At 39.2% G+C, this 22494-nt stretch overlaps 1 protein-coding gene across 2 annotated transcripts in view; it reads right to left on the bottom strand.

The window, feature by feature from the left end:
* Positions 1-16514, bottom strand: part of MAPRE2 (microtubule associated protein RP/EB family member 2) — a 153814-nt gene extending 137300 nt beyond the window's left edge. The window contains exon 1 of one of the 2 annotated variants that reach the window (XM_081262964.1): positions 16440-16514. Coding sequence is in view for 1 of the 2 variants with exons in the window: in XM_081262963.1 (XP_081119089.1) it covers positions 14945-14968 (24 nt within the window). In the remaining variant the exon portion in view is untranslated. Of the gene's footprint in view, positions 1-14944; positions 14984-16439 lie in introns of those variants that run through there. The other variant, XM_081262963.1, reaches the window with a different exon arrangement.
* Between the last annotated feature and the right edge of the window lie 5980 nt (positions 16515-22494).

Below are 22494 nucleotides of genomic sequence, written 5' to 3'. Positions count from 1 at the left end.
TGAATCTTATTACATGAGCACCCTAAATGAAGCCACTGTGATGTTTCTTTTTGTAGACAACCGTGTCAGCTGAAGCCATCACACACATATCCAATGTACTTGAGATAGGAGGATGTTCAGATGACTCAAAATGTGAGAAGCAAATAATAAACTAAAAACTTAGAAACTTTGCATCCATAACGGTACAGTACACTTGGACCATCACTCTGCTTAAAAGTTCCAGGTTCAAAGTGACTTATAAGATTGCCTGCACTTTCTAACCACATTCCTAAACAATTCACCATTTCCTCTTTGGGTGCATTTCACATTTCTAGAGAGAAAAGAAGCGATTAGGAAGGACAGGAATCTTCAGATATGGTGGGTTATGTCCCCAAATTGTATTTATCAACTCGTTTTTGAAATATTATGCATCTTTCCATTGGAAACATGAAGTAGTTAGAGGTTAAGATCCTGATGTAATTTAGTATCCTTATGGGTTACAAGGACCTTTGAAGACCACCCTGTGAATCCAACTATCATTTGTAAACCTGCCTGGTATAAACAGCATTGGACCTACAGTAAAATTCCCTATGTTTGAGATTTTCCCAATGATGTGACTGTGGGAATGCTATTTCAATCCTGGGCTCCAGTTTTGATCATTTCCAGTAAAGTTTTATTTGTAGAGAATCAAAATTCTTTAGCAATTCTAAATTTCTACATAAATGGAAAATACATTATTATTATTATTATTATTATTATTATTATTATTATTATTATTATTATTACACAGTTGAATTTAAACCCATTGCCTTGGGCAACTGGAACAGAATGTCAAAGGGTCACGAATAAAATATTATCTACTTCAGGGAAAACCCAGTTAGAATGGGAGGGAATTCTTATTTTCAGAGGTCTTGAAGACATAGCTGTGAGGAAAAAGGCCCTAGTGTGTTCCTGGGGCAGGATCCTCACTGGCCTCTGTGGATGCTTTGCTGTCCCTCCTATAGCATATGACGCCTTGGTAAACCACAGTTTAGCCACCGTTTCACCATCTAAGGTTGGCAGTCTAGCAATAAACAAAACCAGAACCCCCAAACCAACACTTCATCTTTTGAACTCAAGTGAAACTTCTTATTTTAGCTTTTTGTTGACTGATAGCTCACAAGAGTTCATAAGATCGTTGTAGAGATTGTATGCTTTGAAGTTATCACTCCACTTAACAGTGTTTAACTTATTTCTATTGATTATTTTGGACCCTAGAGAAACTGGATTTTCTGCTGTCTTGATATTTTGCTCTTCCCCAACCCACAAGGTGATCCTTTTTTGCTCCTCATGGGGATGACTAACATATCCCCTGGTCATCCCCAACACATCCCCTGGTCATCCCCAAACAAACTTGAGAGCCAAGAGGAAGCTCAAACGGGTTGCCAAACACTACCAAAAACAATTGATGATCTAAAAACTTGAAAACTTTTGTAATTACTAGGTAGCTATTGTAGGAAAATCTCCAAGGCTGTCTTTTTTTTTTTTTAATGTGGAGTTCCTGGTTCTTGTATTTTTTATTTTCCCCACTTCTTGTGAATTATAGTTGCACATATTAGAGCATACATGCACACAATAACAACAACATAATTTGGCCAACATCACTCCCTAGCATTTCCCCGCTCCATTCCTCCACTCCCTGGGTCTCTTTCTTCTACTAATGTTCCTTTGATTTTTATGATATCCACCTCCACCTTTGTTTCCCTCTTCCTTTTTAGCTTCTACATATGAGAGAAAACATATGATCTTAACTTTTTGAGATTGACTTATTTCACTTAACATGATGGTCTCTAGTTCCATCCATTTTCCTGCAAATGCTAGAACTTAATTTTTCTTTATGGCTAAATAAAACTTCATTGTAGCTGTGTATGTGTATGCACACACACACACAGACATTGTGGTGCATATATACATATAACACCACATTTTCTTTATCCATTCATCTGCTGATGGACACTTTGGCTGATTCCATAGTTTGGTCATTTGTGAATTGTGCTGCTATAAACATGGGTATGTATGTATAATAAGATGACTAATTATTCAGGGTAAATACTGAGAAATGGTATAGGTGGCATAGTGGTATATATAGTAGTTCCATGCTTTTTTTAAATCTAGAAAATAATAGTAATAAGTAAGATGATCTTCACGATTGTTTGCAGCTCTAAACCACATTCATTCTACTTGGTATAAATTATGAAAGGCATATATATATCTGAGAACGACATAGAGACTTCATGAGATCCTCTGTCAGAACACACTGGGTCAGGTATTCAAGGCAGGTGGAATACAACTAGCTCTGATCATTCCTGCCATGAGCAGAAAGGTGTCAAAGAGGTATGTCAACAGAGCTCAGAGTGCTAGGACACTATGACCCACACAGTTGCTTATCACAATCCCTTCCTGGTATGCCGCTGGACATAAACTTCCAGGTAGGAGGACAGTAAGAGAAGCAATGCGTCCTACTTCTGGCTAATATTGAAAATGACAACTGTCTTTGTATTAGGTTAAAAGAAAAGCTTTGCTAAGGTTGGTTTACTCCCTGTGTCTTACATATATTTTCTGTCTGTCTCTGCAGGCTCTGATGTCCAGTGACTGTGAAGCAACAGGAAAACCACGGGAAGCAGAACCTCTCGCCTCCACCTGTATTTTAAGGCAGCACCATACAACATAAAGCTGGACCTGGCTCTGCAATTTCCTTGTCTTCCATTACCTCCAGCATACACGGCCTCATTTCTCAACCCAGACTGACTAATGGAAATAGGAACCATGTTAACCACCATGTAGACAGGAAAGCATGAGCCCAGGAAGGTTTCTGAGTAGATACTATTAAAGAATGTATCTGCTCTGCCAGAAATCACACTGATTCAGATTTTAAGGAGCTGTAATGACAATCTCTATTTGTTAAATGGACATTTAAACTTGTGAGTACCCTTGCCTAATCCAATTTAACCAAATAATTCAATGTTCTAGTGGACTTTCAAAAACTACATATTTGTCTCATGCATATAAAGAAATTTTTGGATTCTCCAAAGGAAAAAAAATGTATAGTTCCCACTGCATTTTCTAGTCTATTTTATTATAAGAAAGATGAATGAACAACTACCTTTCAGAGCACACTGAGGTATTTTGTGGAGAGAGGATAAGTTATGATAGCCTCATTCTATTGATGAGACTGGAGGTCAAAGGTGAACCAAGTTGTATTGAATGGCACTTTTTGCACAGCACAAACTAGAGCCCCCAGGTCTCCTGACAATTCATTCAAAATTGCCTTATTGTGAATAATAAGACAATAAGAATGTTATGCCTAACTTGCAAAAGGTTTTGAGTGAGGCTCATAGTTTAGAAGTAAAATTTGAAATTGGTCTAAGCAGGGTAGTTAGGGACAGCCATTCTTGATCTTAACTCCTGTTTTCTTCTGAAAGTTTTGGTACATATTGCTTCTTTCTCTTTCCCTGTCATTTCTTCAACCCTCATCTGCTGTGTTAAGTTTTAAATCTCTAGAGCCCCTACTCATGATCATTAGTAACAAACATTTGCATATGTTTTCAGATGGAGAAATCAAGGTGCAAAGTCTCTCCACCAAAGGCATATAAAATTATTAACTAGGTAATAATAAACAGGCTAGTAACAAAGCAAGGTTATTAGCCATTCTTTAAGATTTAAAAACAAAAAATTTACACAGCTTTCAGATTGTAAGAGCAACCCCTGCAACAGCACTAAGCCCCACAGAAATATATTGTTAAAAATTCTTTCCACTGGGATAGGCTATAATCCCCACAGGAAAATATGACTCAAATGGAGCTCAGCTTGATGTTACAAGGGCATAGAACACAATGACTGCTCTGCCCATCCTGCCTCACTTGCGTCAGATTGCTCAATCGGTATACTCTAAAGGTGTCGAGATGACTCTTACAAACCCCACCTGAGATTCCAGCTCTGGGCAAATTACCATGCATGGTATCTTTGCAGATAGACACTCAGATAAAACAGTTTAGGGCAGAAAGGCAACCTAATACACTCTTCCACAAAAGACATGAACCTCACTCACATTCACAAGTCGGCCGCAGCTGGTGTCCATGGTGATGGGCAAGCGCTGCACTAGACTCCAAAAGGGGGAAGAAGGCCACACATTCTTGAATATAATTACACTCCTTTTAGTCTTGCAGTCTGTGTGGCTGATTGTGAGAGCTGTTGGGGAGCAGTACCAGGAGCCTCTCGTTCCTTTCAAAGAAGGCAAACAATAGCCCTGTCGGACAGACAGACGTTTCTTGTTTCTGGGCACAACTTGATTCCAAAACTTTAATCCGCCTCTTACTACTTCAAAACAGGGGCTAAGGAGCTGAGCCTGCCTTCCTCCCTCATTGTCCTCAAGTTCACAGAATACTCCTTCCACAATAAAAAGATTAAGCTCCCTATGTCTCAGGTGGGGTGTGTGTGTGTGTGTGTGTGTGTGTGTGTGTGTGTGTGTGTGTATGGGGGGTGGATAGCAGGGATTGAATCCAAGGTGCTTAGCCATCCCTTTATATATATATATATATTTTTAAATTTAGAGACAGGGTGTGTCTGAGTTGCTTAGGGCCTTGCTAAGTTGCTGAGGCTGGCTTTGAACTTGCAATCCTCCTGCCTCAGCCTCCCAAGCCACTGGGATTTCAGGCATGCTTTTTTTTTTTTTTTTTTTTTTTGGTGGTGGTGGTGGTGCTGGGGATTGAACCCAGGGCCTTGGGCATGTGAGGCAAGCACTCTATCAATTGAGCTATATCCCCAGCCTCAGCTTTAATATTAGTTTAGAAATGTCAATTTTGGCTGCCTAAAATTTTATTTTTAATGCAGGTTACTGATGATTTTACTTAAATTTTTTTAAATTAACTTTTTTTTTTAATTGGTGTGATTTCCTAGAATTTGAAAACAAACATTTGGGAAAAAAATTGCCAAGAGTGGTTCACATTGAATGCAGGGCTAGATAAAATGTTATAGATAAGAGTCAGGACATGGTGACAAAGTCATGTCCTGAGATTTTACAAATATAAAACCTAGTTTACTTTTCTTAAATGAAAAAGGGACTTATATTATGATTCAAGACAAAAATAGCTAACATCTGTCAGTTTTTTCCCAGGCATTCTGCCATTTATCTTTTTCTAATCTAGTGTTCTTTACCTTCTCCTGTCCGGTGGCACAGAAATAACCATTATCTCCTCCCCTGAACACTTACTCAAATCTGCCAACTGATCAAACTTCACACCAAGCCTAAAGTGCAATTCCTCCCAGAGGTATTGGTATTTTAACAGGCATAAATATTTTAAGCAGAAGTGATAAAGTTTTAGCAGTGAGTTTTCAGATATTATCTGCAGAGAGGCATATACATTTTCCACATTAAAAACAGCAATGGAAGGGCACACATCTAAGGAACTGCACTCTAACTCCAGCACCTCATTTTCTAGCACAGGAGCGGACTCTTCATTTATAATTCATCTACAAAACAGGAGGTGGGAAAATGAGGAAACAATTCCCCAAACCGAACTCTTACCTCTCAAGTACTGTTCTAAGGCTAGGGGATTGGGAGCTGAGCAGACCACATCCAGCAACCAATACGTGAAACACAAAAGAAAATGTCCCTGGCAACCTACTATATACGGGTTAGGGTGGGCCTGCCTGCCCAGTGGGCAGAGCCAATGTTAGGAAAGGCTTTTCAGAGCCAGCCTTTCTCAACGTTAACTCTGATAACAGACCATCTGGGGAGCTCACGAAAGGGCAAGATTCTGATTGAGGACCCAGATCCTGCATTTTTCGAGATGCTCCTGGTGGAGCTCATGCCATTAGTCTCTGGACCACACTTCCTGAGTAGCAAGAACCTAGGGGAAGTAACAGCTGAGATAAGAGCCTGCCTGAGCTTGTATTAATGAAGAAAGTCATCCCAAGCAGAAAAGCTAGCAAAGCTACAGGAAAGACATAGAAACCCTATGCTGAATACAGAAATGTTTAAAATGCTAAGGGAACATTTAAGTGAAATATTGTTGTGGATGTAGACAATAAGAGCTCTACATAAACGTGAAGATACTTTCTGTAATAGTTGCATGAGGGCGGTAAAATTGCAGAGCTTCCCCTCACATCTGTTTTCCACCTTTTTCAGACTTTCATTGATTTTTTGTTTATTAAAACAACAAAAAGGCAACATGGTTGCACATGTCTGTAATCCCAGCAGCTTGAGAGGCTGAGACAGGAGGATCTCGAGTTCAAAGCTAACCTCAGCAAAGAGGAGGCACTAAACAACTCAGTGAGACTCTGTCTCTGAATAAAAAACAAAATAGGGCTAGGGATGTGGCTTGGTGGTCGAGTGCCCCTGACTTTAATCCCCACTATCCCCCACTGCAAAAAAAAAAAAAAGTTAAATGAATTTCTTTTCTGTGTGCTGGGGTATTTTTAATAAATAAATGACCACACAGCCAAGTCAAATTTGAGGGCATATGTTTGGATAAGATAAAAATGCTACTTAATGATTAATTCCAATTATATAATCATGTGGTCATAAAAGCTACCTTAAAATGTATTTTAAGGCTATTTTATTTGTTCTTGCTAATAAACTTAGAAAAGAATGAAGGAGTGTTTGTATAGAATTCTGACAGAAAATAAAACATACTGTGTCTTTTGATAACTGATAAGTAGTTCATTGCTTGGTGCCCTGGAGCATGTCACTGTTCCCCAGTTATAGGAAGAACCTGAAGTTTCTGAGGCGCTACATACCAGCAAGATGTATTTTTTTGTTTGCTTGATTTGTGTTGCTGGGGATCGGGCTCAGGGCTTCACATGTGCTAGGCAAGTGCTCTACCACTGAGCTACACCTCCAGCCCTGCCCTGTCATTCTGTCCCAGTGCACAGATGCAACTGTTAAGATGAACATCACCTTTCTTCCATATTAGGCATGTTACATCCATTAATATTTAGTCAACTGCCAGCTCTATGTGAAGCAGATCACTAAATGACTTGATGACCATGTTATGAACAGACACACATATAATTTGATCCTGAAGCGCCTCTCGAGATAATGATTCTATTGTCTCTATCTGACCTTTGAGACAGGTAACTCAGTTTGAAGGATGTGGGTGAAGGATGTTAACTAATGCCTCTCAAATCACCCAGTTGGCTATAGAAAAACTCACGGTATTTGAAGGCCCTGCTCTAATTCTAGGATTCTTTCTACAATACAATACAATAACTTCTAAAACCCCCAGGCAGGCAGGCATAAAGAAATAAGGGTTTAAACTTATAAAGAATAATCTATTACTTAAAAAAAAAAAGTATTTATGCCGGGCATGGCAGTGCACACTATAAACCCAGAGACTTGGGCGGCTGAGGCAGGAGAATCACAAGTTCAAGATGATCCTTAGCAACTTAGTGAGGTCCTAAGCAACTTAGCAAGACCCTGTCTCCAAATAAAAAATAAAAAATGGGGGCTGGGAGTGTAGCTCAGTGGTTAAGTACCCCTGGGTTCAATCCCTAGTAACCCCCTGCAAAATAAATATTTAAAAAGTAAATTTCACAAGTGTAATTTGCAATTTGCCAGAGGCTCAAACTGGACAGTTATTATCCAGTTTTTTTAAATTTATTTTTTAAATACATGACAATAGTGGAATGCATTACACTCATTATTACCCGTATACAGCACAATTTTTCGTAACTCTGTATATAAAGTATGTTCACTCCCAATTATGCCATTATTCATGTATTCTTTTTTTTGCATTACAATTCTTAATAAACATATATACCACAATTTTTCATATTTCTGTTTGTATATAAGGTATGTTGACACCAAATTCAAATCTTCATACATGTATTTTGCATAATGATGACCCTCACATTTCACTATCCTTGTTGTCCAGTTTTAGAGTTATGGAGAAATGCAATATTTATACGCTTTATCATATAAATATTTTGTTATATCAATTATGATATATGAAATAAAGAAGCACAAAGCTGGTGATCTGCAAACCAGGAAGTGTGATCCACCTAATTTATAGGTTATTAATCAGGGACAAGCCAGAATGCTGTTTATGACAGGCTGTCAAGTTAGTCTCATATGAGTCTTTTACAAAGTTATATTTGTCATGTTCAAGGCCCTGGGATTGATCCTCAGCACAGGGAAAAAAAATGAATTGAAGCCAAGCTGAGAGTGAAACCAACAGAGAACCTTACTTATACCAACAGGTTGTTCCTAGGGAGGGGCAGGTGGAGCAAAGAAGGAAGCATTTCTTTTGAGTGCCCTCTATTCTACTTTATGGAGAACTGAAGAAACTTGGAGGAAAAAGGAGATACTGGTTTCTTGGTTAGAAACATGGAAATTTTTTTCTTTTTGCAGTGCTAGGATTGAACCCAAAGCCTTGTTCGTGCTAGACAAGTGCTCTACCACTGAGCTACATCTTCATTCCTAATATATATTTTTTTTAATATCAAAGCTGATCAGATTTGAGATGATCTTTGAAAGGAGGAAAGTTAAATTAGGTGGTTGTGGTGCTTTCTCATCTCTAGCTTATCAGTTGCTAATTCACCAGATTTTTATTTATTTATTTATTTATTTATTTATTTATTTATTTATTTTTATTGTTGGTCGTTCAAAACATTACAAAGTTCTTAATATATCATATTTCACAATTTGATTCAAGTGGGTTATGAACTCCCATTTTTACCCCGTATACCGATTGCTGTATCACATCAGTTACACTTCCATTGATTTACATATTGCCATTCTAGTGACTGATGTATTCTGCTGTTTATCCTATTCTCTACTATCCCCCTTCCCCTCCCCTCCCCTCCCCTTTTAATGATTCACCAGATTTTAAAACAGAATAAACTATTCCTGATTTCATTTTCGTCTATGCCATCCAAATTAATAGTTTCAGATACTCTAGTAATATTAAAAGGGATGGCTTCATTTTCTTGCTAATTCTCTTTCTCTTCTACCTCCTTCAAATACTAATAGTCATTTTTGCCATGGTGTTTATAAGACGGTGGAAAGCAATCGACAATTATGAAGTTCCCCACTTTAACAAAAATGGTCAATGGAATTATTTCCTAATTTTAGAAAAAATTTGGAGAAAACTACATGTATGGCATAAGTCTATTAAACAAAATGTTTTTGGTAAAAATGGGAGATCTAGATTATTTCATGTGGACTGGTTCCTTACCCATCAGCACAGCAGTTTCTCTCCTCCTCCCTCAGTTACTCATCAAGGAAAGCTAGTGTGTTGTCACCTCAGGAGTTAGTCATTTACATGTCATTACTATCAATAGTCCTAAAATGGGATTATACACATTTATGGTTATTTGTAGAAATGATTTAGCCAACATCAAGTACCTCAAAACACATATTAACAACGTGTTGTTTAATTTAGTGAAAAAGAACTTTTTCCACTTTTTCAGTCTCTAAATTGCAGGTGAGCTGATTCTGGAAGGGATTATAGGGACACCAGATGATCCTTGAATTGCTCTATTAGTTTAAGTGAAATTTATTTGCAAACTCCCAGTCATGACGTTAACGAGTCATCAAAAGAAAGTTCTCAACTGAAGGAACTTTTATGACAGGTGATACTTAGAATAAAAAATTAAGAAAAGTTCCTATCAATAGTCACTCTTTGAGGCTGGGGATGTAGCTCAATGGTAGAGCACTTGCCTAGCACATATGAGGCACTGGGTTCGATCCTCAGCCCCATATAAATACATACAATAAAGGTAGTGTCCATCTACAACTAAAAATAAATAAAAATAGTTATTATTTAAAATATTTTTCTGGAATGTTAATTAATAGTAATTGTTTCAGTCTTGAGATTATCATTTGAATTTCTACTTTTGAATTTGGGAATTTTAAACTAAATTGCCCATGACATACTGTTAACCTGTAGTATGTTAGTGACTATATGTAGATCTTCTTATATATGTTTAATGTATACTTTAGAAAAGTAGTACTATGCAGCCATATCAATGTTTATAGCAGCACAATTCACAATAGCTAATTTGTGGAACCAACCCAGATGCCCTTCAGTAGATGAATGGATAGGGAAACTTTGGTATATACACACACAATGGAACATTACTCAGCATTAAAAGAGAATAAAATCATGGCATTTGCAGGTAAATGGATGGAGTTGGAGAATATAATGCTAAGTGAACTAAGCCAATCCCCCAAAACCAAAGGCTGAATGTTTTCTTTGATATGAGGATGCCGACTCATAACAGTGATGGGGGGGAGCATGGGAGGAATCCAGGAACTTTGGGTAGGGTAAAGGGGAGGGAGTGAAGGGAGCGGGCAAGGGGGTTGGAATGACAATGGAATGAGTTAGACATCATTACCCTAAGTACATGTATGAAGATATGAATGGAGTGAAAATACTTTGTATACAACCAGTGACTTGAAAAGTTGTGCTCTATATGTGTAATATGAAATGAATTGCATTCTGCCATTGTGTACAACAAATTAGAGTAAATGAATAATTTAATAAAGAAAAAAAAAGAAAAGTAGTGCTATGGGCTGAGGTTGTGACTCAGCAGTAGAGCACTTGCTTAGCATGTGAGGCCCTGGGTTTGATCCTTGGCATCACATATAAATAAATAAAATAAAGGTATTGTGTCCAACTACAACTAAAATAAATAAATAAATATTTTTTTAAAAAATAGCACTATTTCTAAAAATAAGCAAGTTTTTTAATGTAATTTTAGTGTATAAAGTGACAATGAAAAATTTCTAAATTTGAAGACATCTCCCAGTTATTGCCTTAACACACCACAATAAGTAAGTGTACAAATGCCCTCATGGGTTGCAGAAATAGGAAGTGTCTTTTGCTAAATGTTCACTTAAGGATGTATTTTCACATTTTCTAGAACTCTGGAAACCATGACTAGGTAGTATTGCATTCTGCCATCGTGAACTTGTTCTTGTTCAGAAGTTTTATAGTTGACTAAATCACTAAACTCCATATTCTACTTTGAAATGTTCTGGTTTTGCTAAGTAAATATACAAGAAGAAGATGAAGATAAGTGCTTAGTTGATTTCTTTGGTAAGACATTTATCTTCACTAAAAGGGTAAAAAGTGATGAAGACTTTAAGTGAGCAAATGCTTATATTAAATCAGAACATGTTGAATCACAGTAACTTAGAAGCCTGCAAAGTTTTCATAAATATTCAGCAAATATTTTAGGCTTTGTGGATCAACAATCTTTGGTGCAACTATTCCATTCTGCTGCAGTTGCACAAAAACAGTCATAGATAAGTTGTAAAGAAATAAATATGGTTGTGGCCCAATAAACATTTATTGTGGACTCAGAAATTTGAATTTCATATAATTTTCAAGTGTCCCGAAATATTTTTCTTTGTATTTTCTTTTTAATGACTAAAACAATATAAAACCCTGCCTTACCTAGAGAGCCACATGAAAATAGATGGTGGGCCATAGTTTGGTGACCCCTGAAACAGATGAAACCCTGGGTTTCAGTTCAATACAAGGTCAATGTTTGTGTATGAAATTCATCAGCAGTAATTTTGGGGAAAGAAATTTTCCAGTAATTCCATCTTATGAAGCTCTTATATAACAAACCATAATTTTGAATACTCCTCAAACATTTTGTGGACTTAAGATTTGAAATCCTATAGATTTTTTTTCTTATTTCAGATTAAGAAGAATACATTTATTTTTTGCAGAGCTGGGGGTTGAACCCAGGGCCTCAAGCATGCCAGATGAGTGAGTACTCCTCCACTGAGCTCAGATACAACCCTTTCAATGTTTCAGATGTTTGCAGGTAAATTGTGGAGAAGAATTGGATTGTTCTTTGCGGTTCCCAAAAGTTCCAACAGTAAAGTTCTGCAGAGATGTCCCATGACTGGAATGTGTTTACAGGGAAACATTCAAGCATAAGTTGGAATACTCCTTAGAGAAGATATTACACAAGGCATTTAAATTTCACTGGATGGTGGGACTAACCTTTAGGGGTCCCTAAAACAAAAGAGTTTATGCTTCTATAACTTGGGGAAAGATTTAAGAACATATTACCTTGGTTATCTAGATAAGAAGCTAAAGATGTTTCAGACTGGGGTTGTCCTAATCCAGAGGTTATTTATGAGTAAAGTCAGTAATCATATGACATATGCGAATAGTTTTTCTTATTTTAAGGAAAGAGGAGATAATTAGAACTGATCTTGTCTAGCCAAAACCTCTAAGTGACACAACATAAACCCATATAATGTAACAGACATGGGAGAAGAAGTCAATAATCTAGTATTCTAACCACAGTATTGCCACTTTGGATGGTCACTTCACTTTCCCCTATGTTATCTTGGAATATCATTTACCCAGTTGTTTAGACCAAAGGGCTCTATTAATTGAAGGTAATGAGACTGGGTGGTTCTCATCTGTTCTCAAAAACTTCAGAGCTTCTAAAATTGAGATAACACCCTTTCTTTCTGCCCCACCCCTTTGGGCTATTTGTAAATATCACAGAATTAGGCACATATCATCCTCTGATGGAGAGCTTCTGACTGATACGAGTTTCTATTACCAGTCCTGCTTTTCTAGACTGCACCTAACCTTTCAAATCTTAGACCTCTCCAAAAGGGGTAACAACTTTATATGTGTACCCCCAGTCTGTTTTCTAAGCTGTACAGATGTGAGAATGGATACATTTACATTGTTATTTTTCTCCTCTGGGAATTCTTATTAACATTTATTATTATTATTATTTTTTTGTCAAGAAACAGCCAACTTCTAACTTCCAACTTGCCACTTTTTAATATGCTGGTTATTGAAATGTACTTTCTTTTTTTTAATTGTTATTGATGTTGTGCTGGGGATTGAATCCAAGGCCTTGCACATGCTAGGCAAGTGTTCTACCATTGATCTATCTCCCTAGTCCCTACTTGTCCTGTTTTAATAAGAGCAGAAGGCAGATGCCAATAAAAGCAGTTTAACTATTAACCTATACTGCAATAACACTCCTAAACTACTAAATTCCTCAAGGCACCCATAGTTGGGATATGTACTTTTTTCCATAATGAGAAAGAAGTTCTGTGAAGTGAATCCTTGATCATGAGGGCATGATTAAATGTTATAACAAATATCAGTTATACTCAAAATGCTAAGTTTGTGTAAAAATGGAACTCTAAATTAACTATCATTTTATAGCACTTAAGAATTATAACAGGATTTTGCTTTCTTCATATCCAGAATGGATGTCTGAAAATTATAAAACTGAATGTACTTAGAAGGCTTTGTTTTCCAATGTTTTTCCTCTCTTTTGAATAATCTTCAGTACACACAAGCAACATATATATCACAAGGGGTCTTGTGCATGGTTCTATGGGGACACAGACATGAAGGCCCCTAGTAGATAACAGAATTCCAAATAGGTGCTATAAGATAGGTTCAAATGATTTTCAATAGCAGACAATATTGAGAGCTTGCTATGTGTCGGGCACTGTTGTTCTCTTTTAAAACTGCTAAAGATACAGAAGAAAGCATTTAGGCAATGATAGAGTGATGGTAATGAAGAGAGGAAGAGATAAAGAAGCTGAAAGTAATAAAAATAGGAAAAATAATAAGTTTATTCAACTGAATCTTTAAACAAGTTTTTTTTAAGCAAGAAATTTTTGGTCAATAGCAAACTAATTCCATATGCAATGTTTTATAACCATTTTCTAGTTGAATAGCTCCATTAAATCATCTATGAACATACAAAGAATATTTGACGTTTTTGTATTAAAATGTGTTACAAATTCTCCCTTTCTACTTCACATAACTGAAATAACCCAAACCAGTTTACATTTTCTTCATTTTTTAATGTGCCTTCCTCAAAGGAAATTACAAGATGTCTAGTTGGCTTGGCTTGAATCTTCCTCTTAAAAGCAGAGAGCATTAGATGAAGCAGGGAGGATTGGGTGTTGAAAAAGGGAGCAGTTTTTACAAGCAGATTCTGATCAGACACTAAAATGTGCTTTCAATGGAGTGCAGCATGTGTGCGTGTCAATAAGCAACTTGCTGTAATTGCTTCCTATTCACCGGACTGGCTTTGGATTGCAGCCTGCTGACTCACCAGGCTGCTCTGGGTTTGTTTCTGCTGGGTTTCCCTGCTGCCTGCTACACATGAGTCATCACAGGAATGAAAGTTTCTAACCGGTTCCCTTAACAACAGCACAGAAACCATGCATTGACAGTGAACTTGGATCTTTCCAACAACAACCAGACTCTAGGTGGGTAAGGGAAAAATGATGTGGTAGGTGTCACCACCAGTCAGGCTGCCTGATGACAGTCTCCTGTCCCAGGGTGTTACTCATCAGCACCCTAGTTTCATTGCTTCTCTCTCACCCACTCAAGTAGTTAAACTGGCATCTTGTCTTGCAATGCTTGCTGCTGCTGGCCATTGAACTCTGCATTTGCAACAATGGTTCCCAAAGTGTGTTACATGGAACTGGGTTACAGTGGAATCACCTGGAGTTTTAAAATGTTTTGGCCTTCCCCGCCCCCCCCCCTCACTAATGCTTAGTTCTCACTCCCAGTCTGGTCTAAATGGTTTGAGAGCTGATATAGACGCCAGGATTTTTCAAAATTCCCCAGGTGATTCTAATATACAGCAAAGTTTGGGAACCAGTGGTTTGGAGAACCATGGTCTTTCCCATACGTCTGAAACATGTCAATTTAGTTTTAGTTTAAGAACCCTTGCATGGGCTCATGGCTCCTTCCTATCTTAAAGCTCTACTGACAATAGCCCCTTACTAATGTCTTAGTTTGGAAGACAAGAAAGGCAGCAACCCAAGGGAGCATTTCCAGGAGGGGCGCTTGCAAGAGCAAGGGCTCCTCCTTTTGCTTGCTAAAACCCCCCCATTGGCTTGCTAAAACCTTCCTCAAATTTAGAGTCCAAATTAGTATACCAAATGATACTATTCTTCGGTTACCTTTTGATCTCCGTTTTGTTTCATCCCACAGTGTCCTGCTCCACAAAGCTGTAAACCACGGGGTCCTCTCTCTAGAAGCAGGTGCTACTCCGACCTCAATCGAGACAAGACTGCACGCTTCACCTGGTCTGGGACCGAACCTCCGTCTAGCAGCACAGCTCCAGGGCAGATACTATGCTAATCAAGAAAGTTCTAGCGACTCCTCCTGCGCAGGCGGGCCCGGGTTTGAACACTTAACCCTTACTTTTGCATTGAATGCATTATAGTGCTTTCAGTGACCTCTTTTTCCTAGTGGGTCTGGACCACTTTCTTTTCTTTTTTTGGAAAAGGATCGGACCTGAGCAAGTGATGGAGAAGACCCGCAGGGAAGGGACGATCGCAGTGGCGGCTGGTGCCGAGGTGATGGAACAACTAATGTTCCGAATATTAATTACTCCACCGCGCTACTGGCCGGCGAGGACTAGCAGAAGGGGACTGGAGGTTAAGACAAAGGCTCCTCCTGATCAAATGGCTGCAGCGCCCCTTCCTGCGAGGTTTCAGCTCTGCCCACCCCTCGCCCACGTCCCCCGGCCCTGGACTGGCAAAGTAACTCATGGGGTGACTAGATACCACTAGCTCTTTTGGTGTCTCAAAGGTCTGCATTATCAAACGCTTCAGGTTTAGAGGGGAGGGTCTTTATGCGCCCACCCCTCCTTCTGGCCCTTTGTGGGACTTCTGGCTTTGGCGCAGCCCCTGTAAATGTAGACCGAAGAATTTCTTACCAAAGCAGAGTGGGTTTCACCCCTAACTCGGGGTGTTCCCTGCAAAAGAACCACTTAGCTGCAAAATAATAATCCGCTCCCTTTACCACCCACCAGGGCTCTTTGAGTCTCGGGTGCCAGGAGCGAGAACTCCTATCAGAGAAGTGATGGGACTTTTGTCGTCCGGAGGGGAAGCACTGGGGGCGACAGCAGAATTGGGGGCTAAGGGTTGCTCCCCAGCCGAACGGCACCAGTGCGCTGCACTTCCTGGTGTGTCCCAAAGTGCGCAGCTTCTGCCAGCGTCCCCTGCAGCTCTCAGCCCCGGCGCCTCAACTGTCCAGCTTCTAAGGCTGTTCACTGCGTGCTCGCACCTGCAGGATCCCCTCCTTCACCGACGCCAGCTCCCCTAATCCTGGACTGCCCCAGCCCTCACCCCTCAGCTAGTCCACTTTGCTTCTGCCAGCGTGGCAGCCCCGATTCCCTCCCCTTTCTTGGTGTGCGGGGCGCTGGGGCCCCAAAAGAGAGACCGCCGGCGGGAGCGACGCGGGTTGCACCCGGGAAGGGAAGACACTGACGCCTGCACAACTTCTTACTGGTCTCGGGGACCCCCAGTTCCGCTCGCTGTGCAACCCGCAGGCTGCCGACCCAGGCGGCGGTAGGAGGTGTGGCTAGAACCCAGCTTGGGAGGGACTGAGCCAGGGCAAAGGGTGTCTGGGTGCGCCAGGGCGGTACCGCTTTAAATGCACTTGACTCACCTGCTCCGGCGCGGTCGCCTCCTTCTGCTGCTGACAGCTGGGGGCTTTGTTTTCTCCACCCACTCGGCCGGGCGCGCTCCGCCCCAACCGCCGCACGTGACTAGCCGTCTGCCACCACCGCGGCCAGGCTAGTCCACTCGAGAGTCCAGCCAGCGCCCCCTGGGCGTGGGTGCAGGTGGAGACCCCAGCTGGGGAAGGACCCGCAGGTCCAAGATGACTCGCTGGAAAGTGCTGGTTCAGGCCCTAGGAAGCCAGACTGAACTGGTGACAGGGAAGAAGGTGTCAGTGGTGAAAAGAACTGGGCTGATCTTGAGCCAGGAGGCCGGCGTGGCTTGCCGAGAGGGCTTGCGAAGGCTATGCCATGCCGGGGTCCACACATCAACCGGAGTGCAGCTGCTCTTTACACCAACTGTTTGCGCTTATGTCTGGGGCAGAACTGATAATGAGGGACAAACTGCTATATCGTGAACATCATTAATTAAACTAAGCAATTCTAAGCTAAATAACACGATTGAAGATTTAATATTAGTATGTTTTTATTGAATTTTCAAATCTGCTTGTTGATGCTGTTGATATTTGGATTCTATTCAGAAAATAAAATCCGGGCTGGATAAGCTAACTCCGGAAGATTACTGATGTGGGCACTTGTCCATTTGGAACAGCACCTATTTTTAATGAAATGAATTGAGAAAATGTTCTGGCTTCAAACTCCAGCTTAGTATCTGCGGCTTTTGGAAGTGATCCCGACCCTTGCTGCTCTTAATACTCTCCAGTGTTTGAAACAACAAGACATTGTTTTCCGAATCCTTCCTTTAGCCCTTGGAGAGCATACATTTACCTTTCCCCCAAAATTATTCCTCAGGGGGAAAGATGTATCTCCCCTAGTATTTATTAAACTGTAGTCTTCATAGTGAAGTGATTTAACATGGTGCTTCCCAAACTTTACACAGGGATCCCCTGGGGATCTTGTTAAAACCAAATTCTGATTGAGTGCCTCTGGGGTTAGGCCTGAGATTCTGTATTTCCAGCAAACACCTGAGTAATGTCAGTGCTGCTAGTTCCAGGATTGGAACTTTCAGTAGCAAAGCTGGGAGCAGACTTTGGCATTGGTCCCCTATTTTGAGTCATGACTACACCACTTGCTAGCTGTGTGACCTTTGGCAAGTTTCTTAACCTTGAAGCTTCCCAGGCTGTAAAATCAGGATGATACTAACGCCCACTTCATAGGATTGTCTTTAAGATTAAATGAAAACACCCATATACAGTGCCTAGTGTAGTGGCCCGTGCACTTACCAGGTTCAGAAGAATTCTCAAGGTTGTCCTTGAAGGGACAAAGCTGGCACAAAGCCCAAGTGCCTGTTAGGGGAGCAGTGTGTGAAGTGGGTACAGGCCTGAGATAGCTAGCACAAGAGCAATGCTGAATCCCTACAGCATGCCAGGCACAGAGGACAAATTTGTTGAATAAATGCATGACAGTAATGCAGAGAAAATCATATGTGTCCAAAAAGTTCTTCAGTTTCTACTTGAAATCTTGATAAATTGGTTCTGAGGCATTGAATTAAAAATCATTTTGCTTTTTATTACAGATAATGTCCAGCTGCCTGCCGGATGTGCAATCCATTTTAATATCAGAGAGTAAATGGATTGTTAAGGAATAGGACATTTTTTATCCTCATTAAAAACCTTGAAATTTAAATTTAAATGAATTTATTAATGAAGATATGATATTCTTAGCTCTCAAAATGAATGGGTGTTGTCATTAGAGTTTCCATCTCTTCCTTTCTTGCTTTTCCTCCTTTCTTTAACCCCCAAATACAAGTGTTTTCTGAAGTTCATTTCTTGTATTTTTTCCTCTGTGCTTTTTTGCCTCAGAAATTTTATTAATGTTTTATGTTCAACTTTAAAGTCAGTGCAGATTACTTCTGAATCCATACCAGTTTCTTAACCTGCTTTTAAGTCCCATTTTTTTGCATTTCCAATTACTTTCTATGCATTTCCACTGAATTTCCCATTAGCCTTTACTGTGTCTTATTTAAACTCCCTCCTCCCATAAAACTGATATTTCCTTGGTGATAAACCAAGATGACTGTGAGTAGCCCTTCAAGCTAATCCCAGGACTTGGCAAGAGTGTGGATACACAGTATGATTTATCCCAGCTGCCTTCCTGCTATTCTCAAGTATTTCTTTAATACTTTGCTCCTTGGTGACTGGAGTCAACCATGTATCAACATGATTTACTGGTATAACAGTCATCTTCAGCAGCTGTGGACTGCTGCATAATGGTGATCAGTGTGAATTGAGTAAGAAATTGTATTGGTCAGGATAGGCTAAATTATGCCACAGTAACAAATGCCATCAAAATATCAGTGGTTTAATAAACCAAGTTAATTTTCTGCTCATGTAAAATCTCCAGGGAACTCTTCATTCTCGCCTGCTTCATTCCTGTGACATCTCCTTGAATACTGTTATGGTTTATATCTGGAATGTTGAAGTCTGGATTCCCAGAACAGTACAGTCCAGGGGTGAAACTTTTGGGAAGAGATTGGATCATGAGGATTCTAACCTCATCAGTGGATTAATCCATTTGATGGATTAATTTGAATGGACCACTGGGAGGAGGTGAAAACTATAGGCAGGTGGGGCATGGCTGGAGGGAGCTGGTCACTGGGGGTATACCCTTGGGGACTATATCTTGTTTCTGGTTCCTTATTTACTCTCGGATTCCTGGCCACCACGGGCTGAGCAACTTTCCTCACTCTTTTCCCTCCTGCAATGATGTTATGTTCATCTCAGGCCCAAAGCAGTGTTGCCTGTCAACCATAGTCTAAAACTTCTGAGACCATGCATCACAATAAATTTTTCCTCCTTTAATTTATTTATGTCAGGTATTTGGGGCACAGCAATGAAAAGCTGACTAACAGAAGCACCATTGCAGAGGAAGAAAGTATGGAGAAATGCTCACCAAACATAAGTGCTTCCACCCACAAGGGACACAGTTCACTTTTCACATCTCAATGGTCAAAGGAAGTCACTGGATCATTGTCTAACAAGTATGTACTTAGAAGGAATGGGAAAGTAGAAATCTTGGTAAGTGTGAGTAATGTCTTCCACAGGAATCCATTTTATGTAGGAGGGATAGGGATAAAATTAAAGTGAAAACTGTCTAGCTATATTAAGACAAGCATATACTATCAGCTCAAGGAATGCACCATTCCATGTGGTGGTATTATCTTTGGGGAAACATTAATGTTGTTATTATGCAATATTATTAAGAAAACACTTAAAAGCAAAAAAATTTCAATTTATCAGGGTCATTTTATGACTTATCCAAGCTCAGTTTACTCCAGGCATTGATCCTTTGAGCTCTTCTATGATATAGCTGCTGGGAAAGGTCTTCCATTTTATTATTCTCTGGGGAGCACACCAAGTGTTAAACAAGAAAGGGTATAGCAATATAAGAAAATGTTCTCCATTTTGCTGTTCATGGTGGCACATGCCTGTAATCTTGGTGGCTGGGGAGGCTGAGGCAGGAGGATTGTGAGTTCAAAGCCACCCTCAGCAACTTAGCCCCCAAACAACTTTACGAGACCCTCCCTGTCTCTAACTAAAATATAACAAAAGGGATGGGTATGTGGCTCAGTGGTTAAGTGCTTCTGGGTTCAATCCTTGGTACCTCTCCAAAAAAAAAAAAAAAAAAAAAGAAAAAGAAAAAATAGAAAAGAAAATGTTCTAATTTTAAAGACACTGGTGGTCATTCTCTATTTGAGGAGTGAATGTGTGTATACAAAGAACAAAATCTTTGAGATGAGATCAAAAGCTTTGAGGGTGGTATGGCCATAGACAGAATGAAATCATTCAGCAGAAGCAAATTGTTTCATGCTTTCTCATCATTATCTGAATTATACCCTTGACAGAAATTTCTTTTCATATTCATGAGAACATTGAAATATTGCTTTGTGAGTAAAAATCAGTCCACAAACAAGGGGAGCTATTACTGATAACAATGTGAAAAAAAATCTTCAATTAACTGGGAGCTTTTTCCAAAGGGCTGAGGTTATGTCAACTCTACTTGCTTTACATCTCCTAACATTTGACATACTTAAAAGAAATAAAGTATTGATAAATGCTATAAATCTAGAATGCCATTGTGATGGTTCAGATATGAGGTATTCCACACAAACTCATGTGTGAGACAATGCAAGAACATTCAGAGATGAAATAATTAGGATATGAGAGGTCTAACCTCTTTTATAGCTCAATCCACTAATAGGGATTAACTGGGTGGTAACTGTAGGCAGATAGGGTGTGGCTGGAGGAAGTAGGTCACTGGGAGTGTGCCTTTTGGTTTGATTTTTGCCATGCCATAATATCATGCCATGCCATTTCCCCCCATGTACTATTATATTATGATATAGTAAGACAACTATCTGTATCTATATCTATAAATCTATACAGTATCTGCCCCTTGTTTCTTAAAGCTGCTAAACCCATGTAAACTCCTAAGTGATAGGGATGCTTGATGCATCTTTTGTTCTTAATATTTCCTGTCAAAGGAAGCTCTCTCTCTGCTTCCTAATTGCCATGTCCTACACTGCTTTTCTCTGTCACATCCTTCCACCATGATGTTGGGCTCAGAGCTATGGAGTTGGCCGATCTTGGACTCTGTAACTGCAAGCCCAAATAAACTTTTTCTTCTCTGAATTGTTCTTGTTGCATAAGCTGACTAAAATAGCCATGCAGATATATTATTTAGATATAATATGTTACTGGTCACTGAATAGCATTTTTGATCTTCAAAAACTTATATTGCCTCAGCCTACAGATGTCAGTGACATCTACTCCACTTTTAAAACATTTAACTCTTTATAAAACTATTCCCAAATATTTTTATGTAATATGACCACTTCTTTAAAGATAGGAGTCTGAGAATTTGCATTATACATTTCCACAAATAACTAGTGCAAGGAACTAAAAAGGAAAGGTAGGGTTTCATCAGTTAATGCTGTAAATTATTTGCTCAAATCCTTTTCATTTATCTAATTTTTACCTCTGGGTTCTTGCTGAGTTGCAATACTGCTTTAAATATAAATTATAACCTCAAGAGATATGCTATAGTGAACCACTTATAAATGTATTGGAAATACCATGTTAGACTGAGACAGAATTGTTCATTACCAAGATATGATAGTGTTTATTAAGATGGATGGTAAAGGTGGCATCAGATGACGGTTCACAGGGATCATTGCCTTGCATTGACTCTAGCATCTATTAATGGAGTGTCACAATAAAAATAGTCCCACTTTCAAAGCATGTATGTGTTCTAAGGACCAAATATCTGTGAATTAGCAAAAAAGTATTATCATTTTATAGATGAAATTCAGAAGAGAGCTTAAATAACTCACCCAAGTCCCAATTTCTAGCTAAAACTGCTGTCTCCATAAGGTAACATAGGATAAAACATGAAATTAAGCTTAATACATTATGTATCTTGGGATATACACTATAGTGTTTACTGTACATCAAAATAAGCAAAATATTACCTTGATTCATGCAAAGCTATTATGTGAACAGAAGTATTTATGATTTTATAACACTCTGAAAATAAACTCATATTCAAGACATAAGTTGGATATATATTTTTTTATATGCTCGTCAGAACAGGTGAATAGAATCAATTTATTCCATAGTGTTTATATCAGTACATTCTGAAGGCATAATTAAATAATTTGTTGAAAGGCCCCAGGCTTTACTAATAAGTAACATATGGATTGACATTGGCTTCCTTACTTAACCTCTGTGTCAGACAGACAGGGGTACTTACCAGGTCCAAGGAATTCTGAGGGAAGAGTCAGGATCCCCAACATGGAAGGGATGTCTTTAACTATTTTATTCTCTCTTAAAGCCAACTAAAATTTATTAGCAGTTTGCATATATTTGCTTAAGTGGATTTATGTATTACATTATCTAGTTGGATTAACTTAAGCTTCACAAAAAGGACAAATTATTTCTAAAATTGAAGATAGCACAAATAATATAACTATTAATAAATTTTCAC

Source organism: Spermophilus citellus (genome assembly GCF_964194105.1).
Source record: "Spermophilus citellus genome assembly, chromosome: 12".
Lineage (NCBI taxonomy): Eukaryota > Metazoa > Chordata > Mammalia > Rodentia > Sciuridae > Spermophilus > Spermophilus citellus.
The sequence above is the reverse complement of the archived record's forward strand: the minus strand, read 5'-3'. Positions and strand labels throughout refer to the sequence as shown.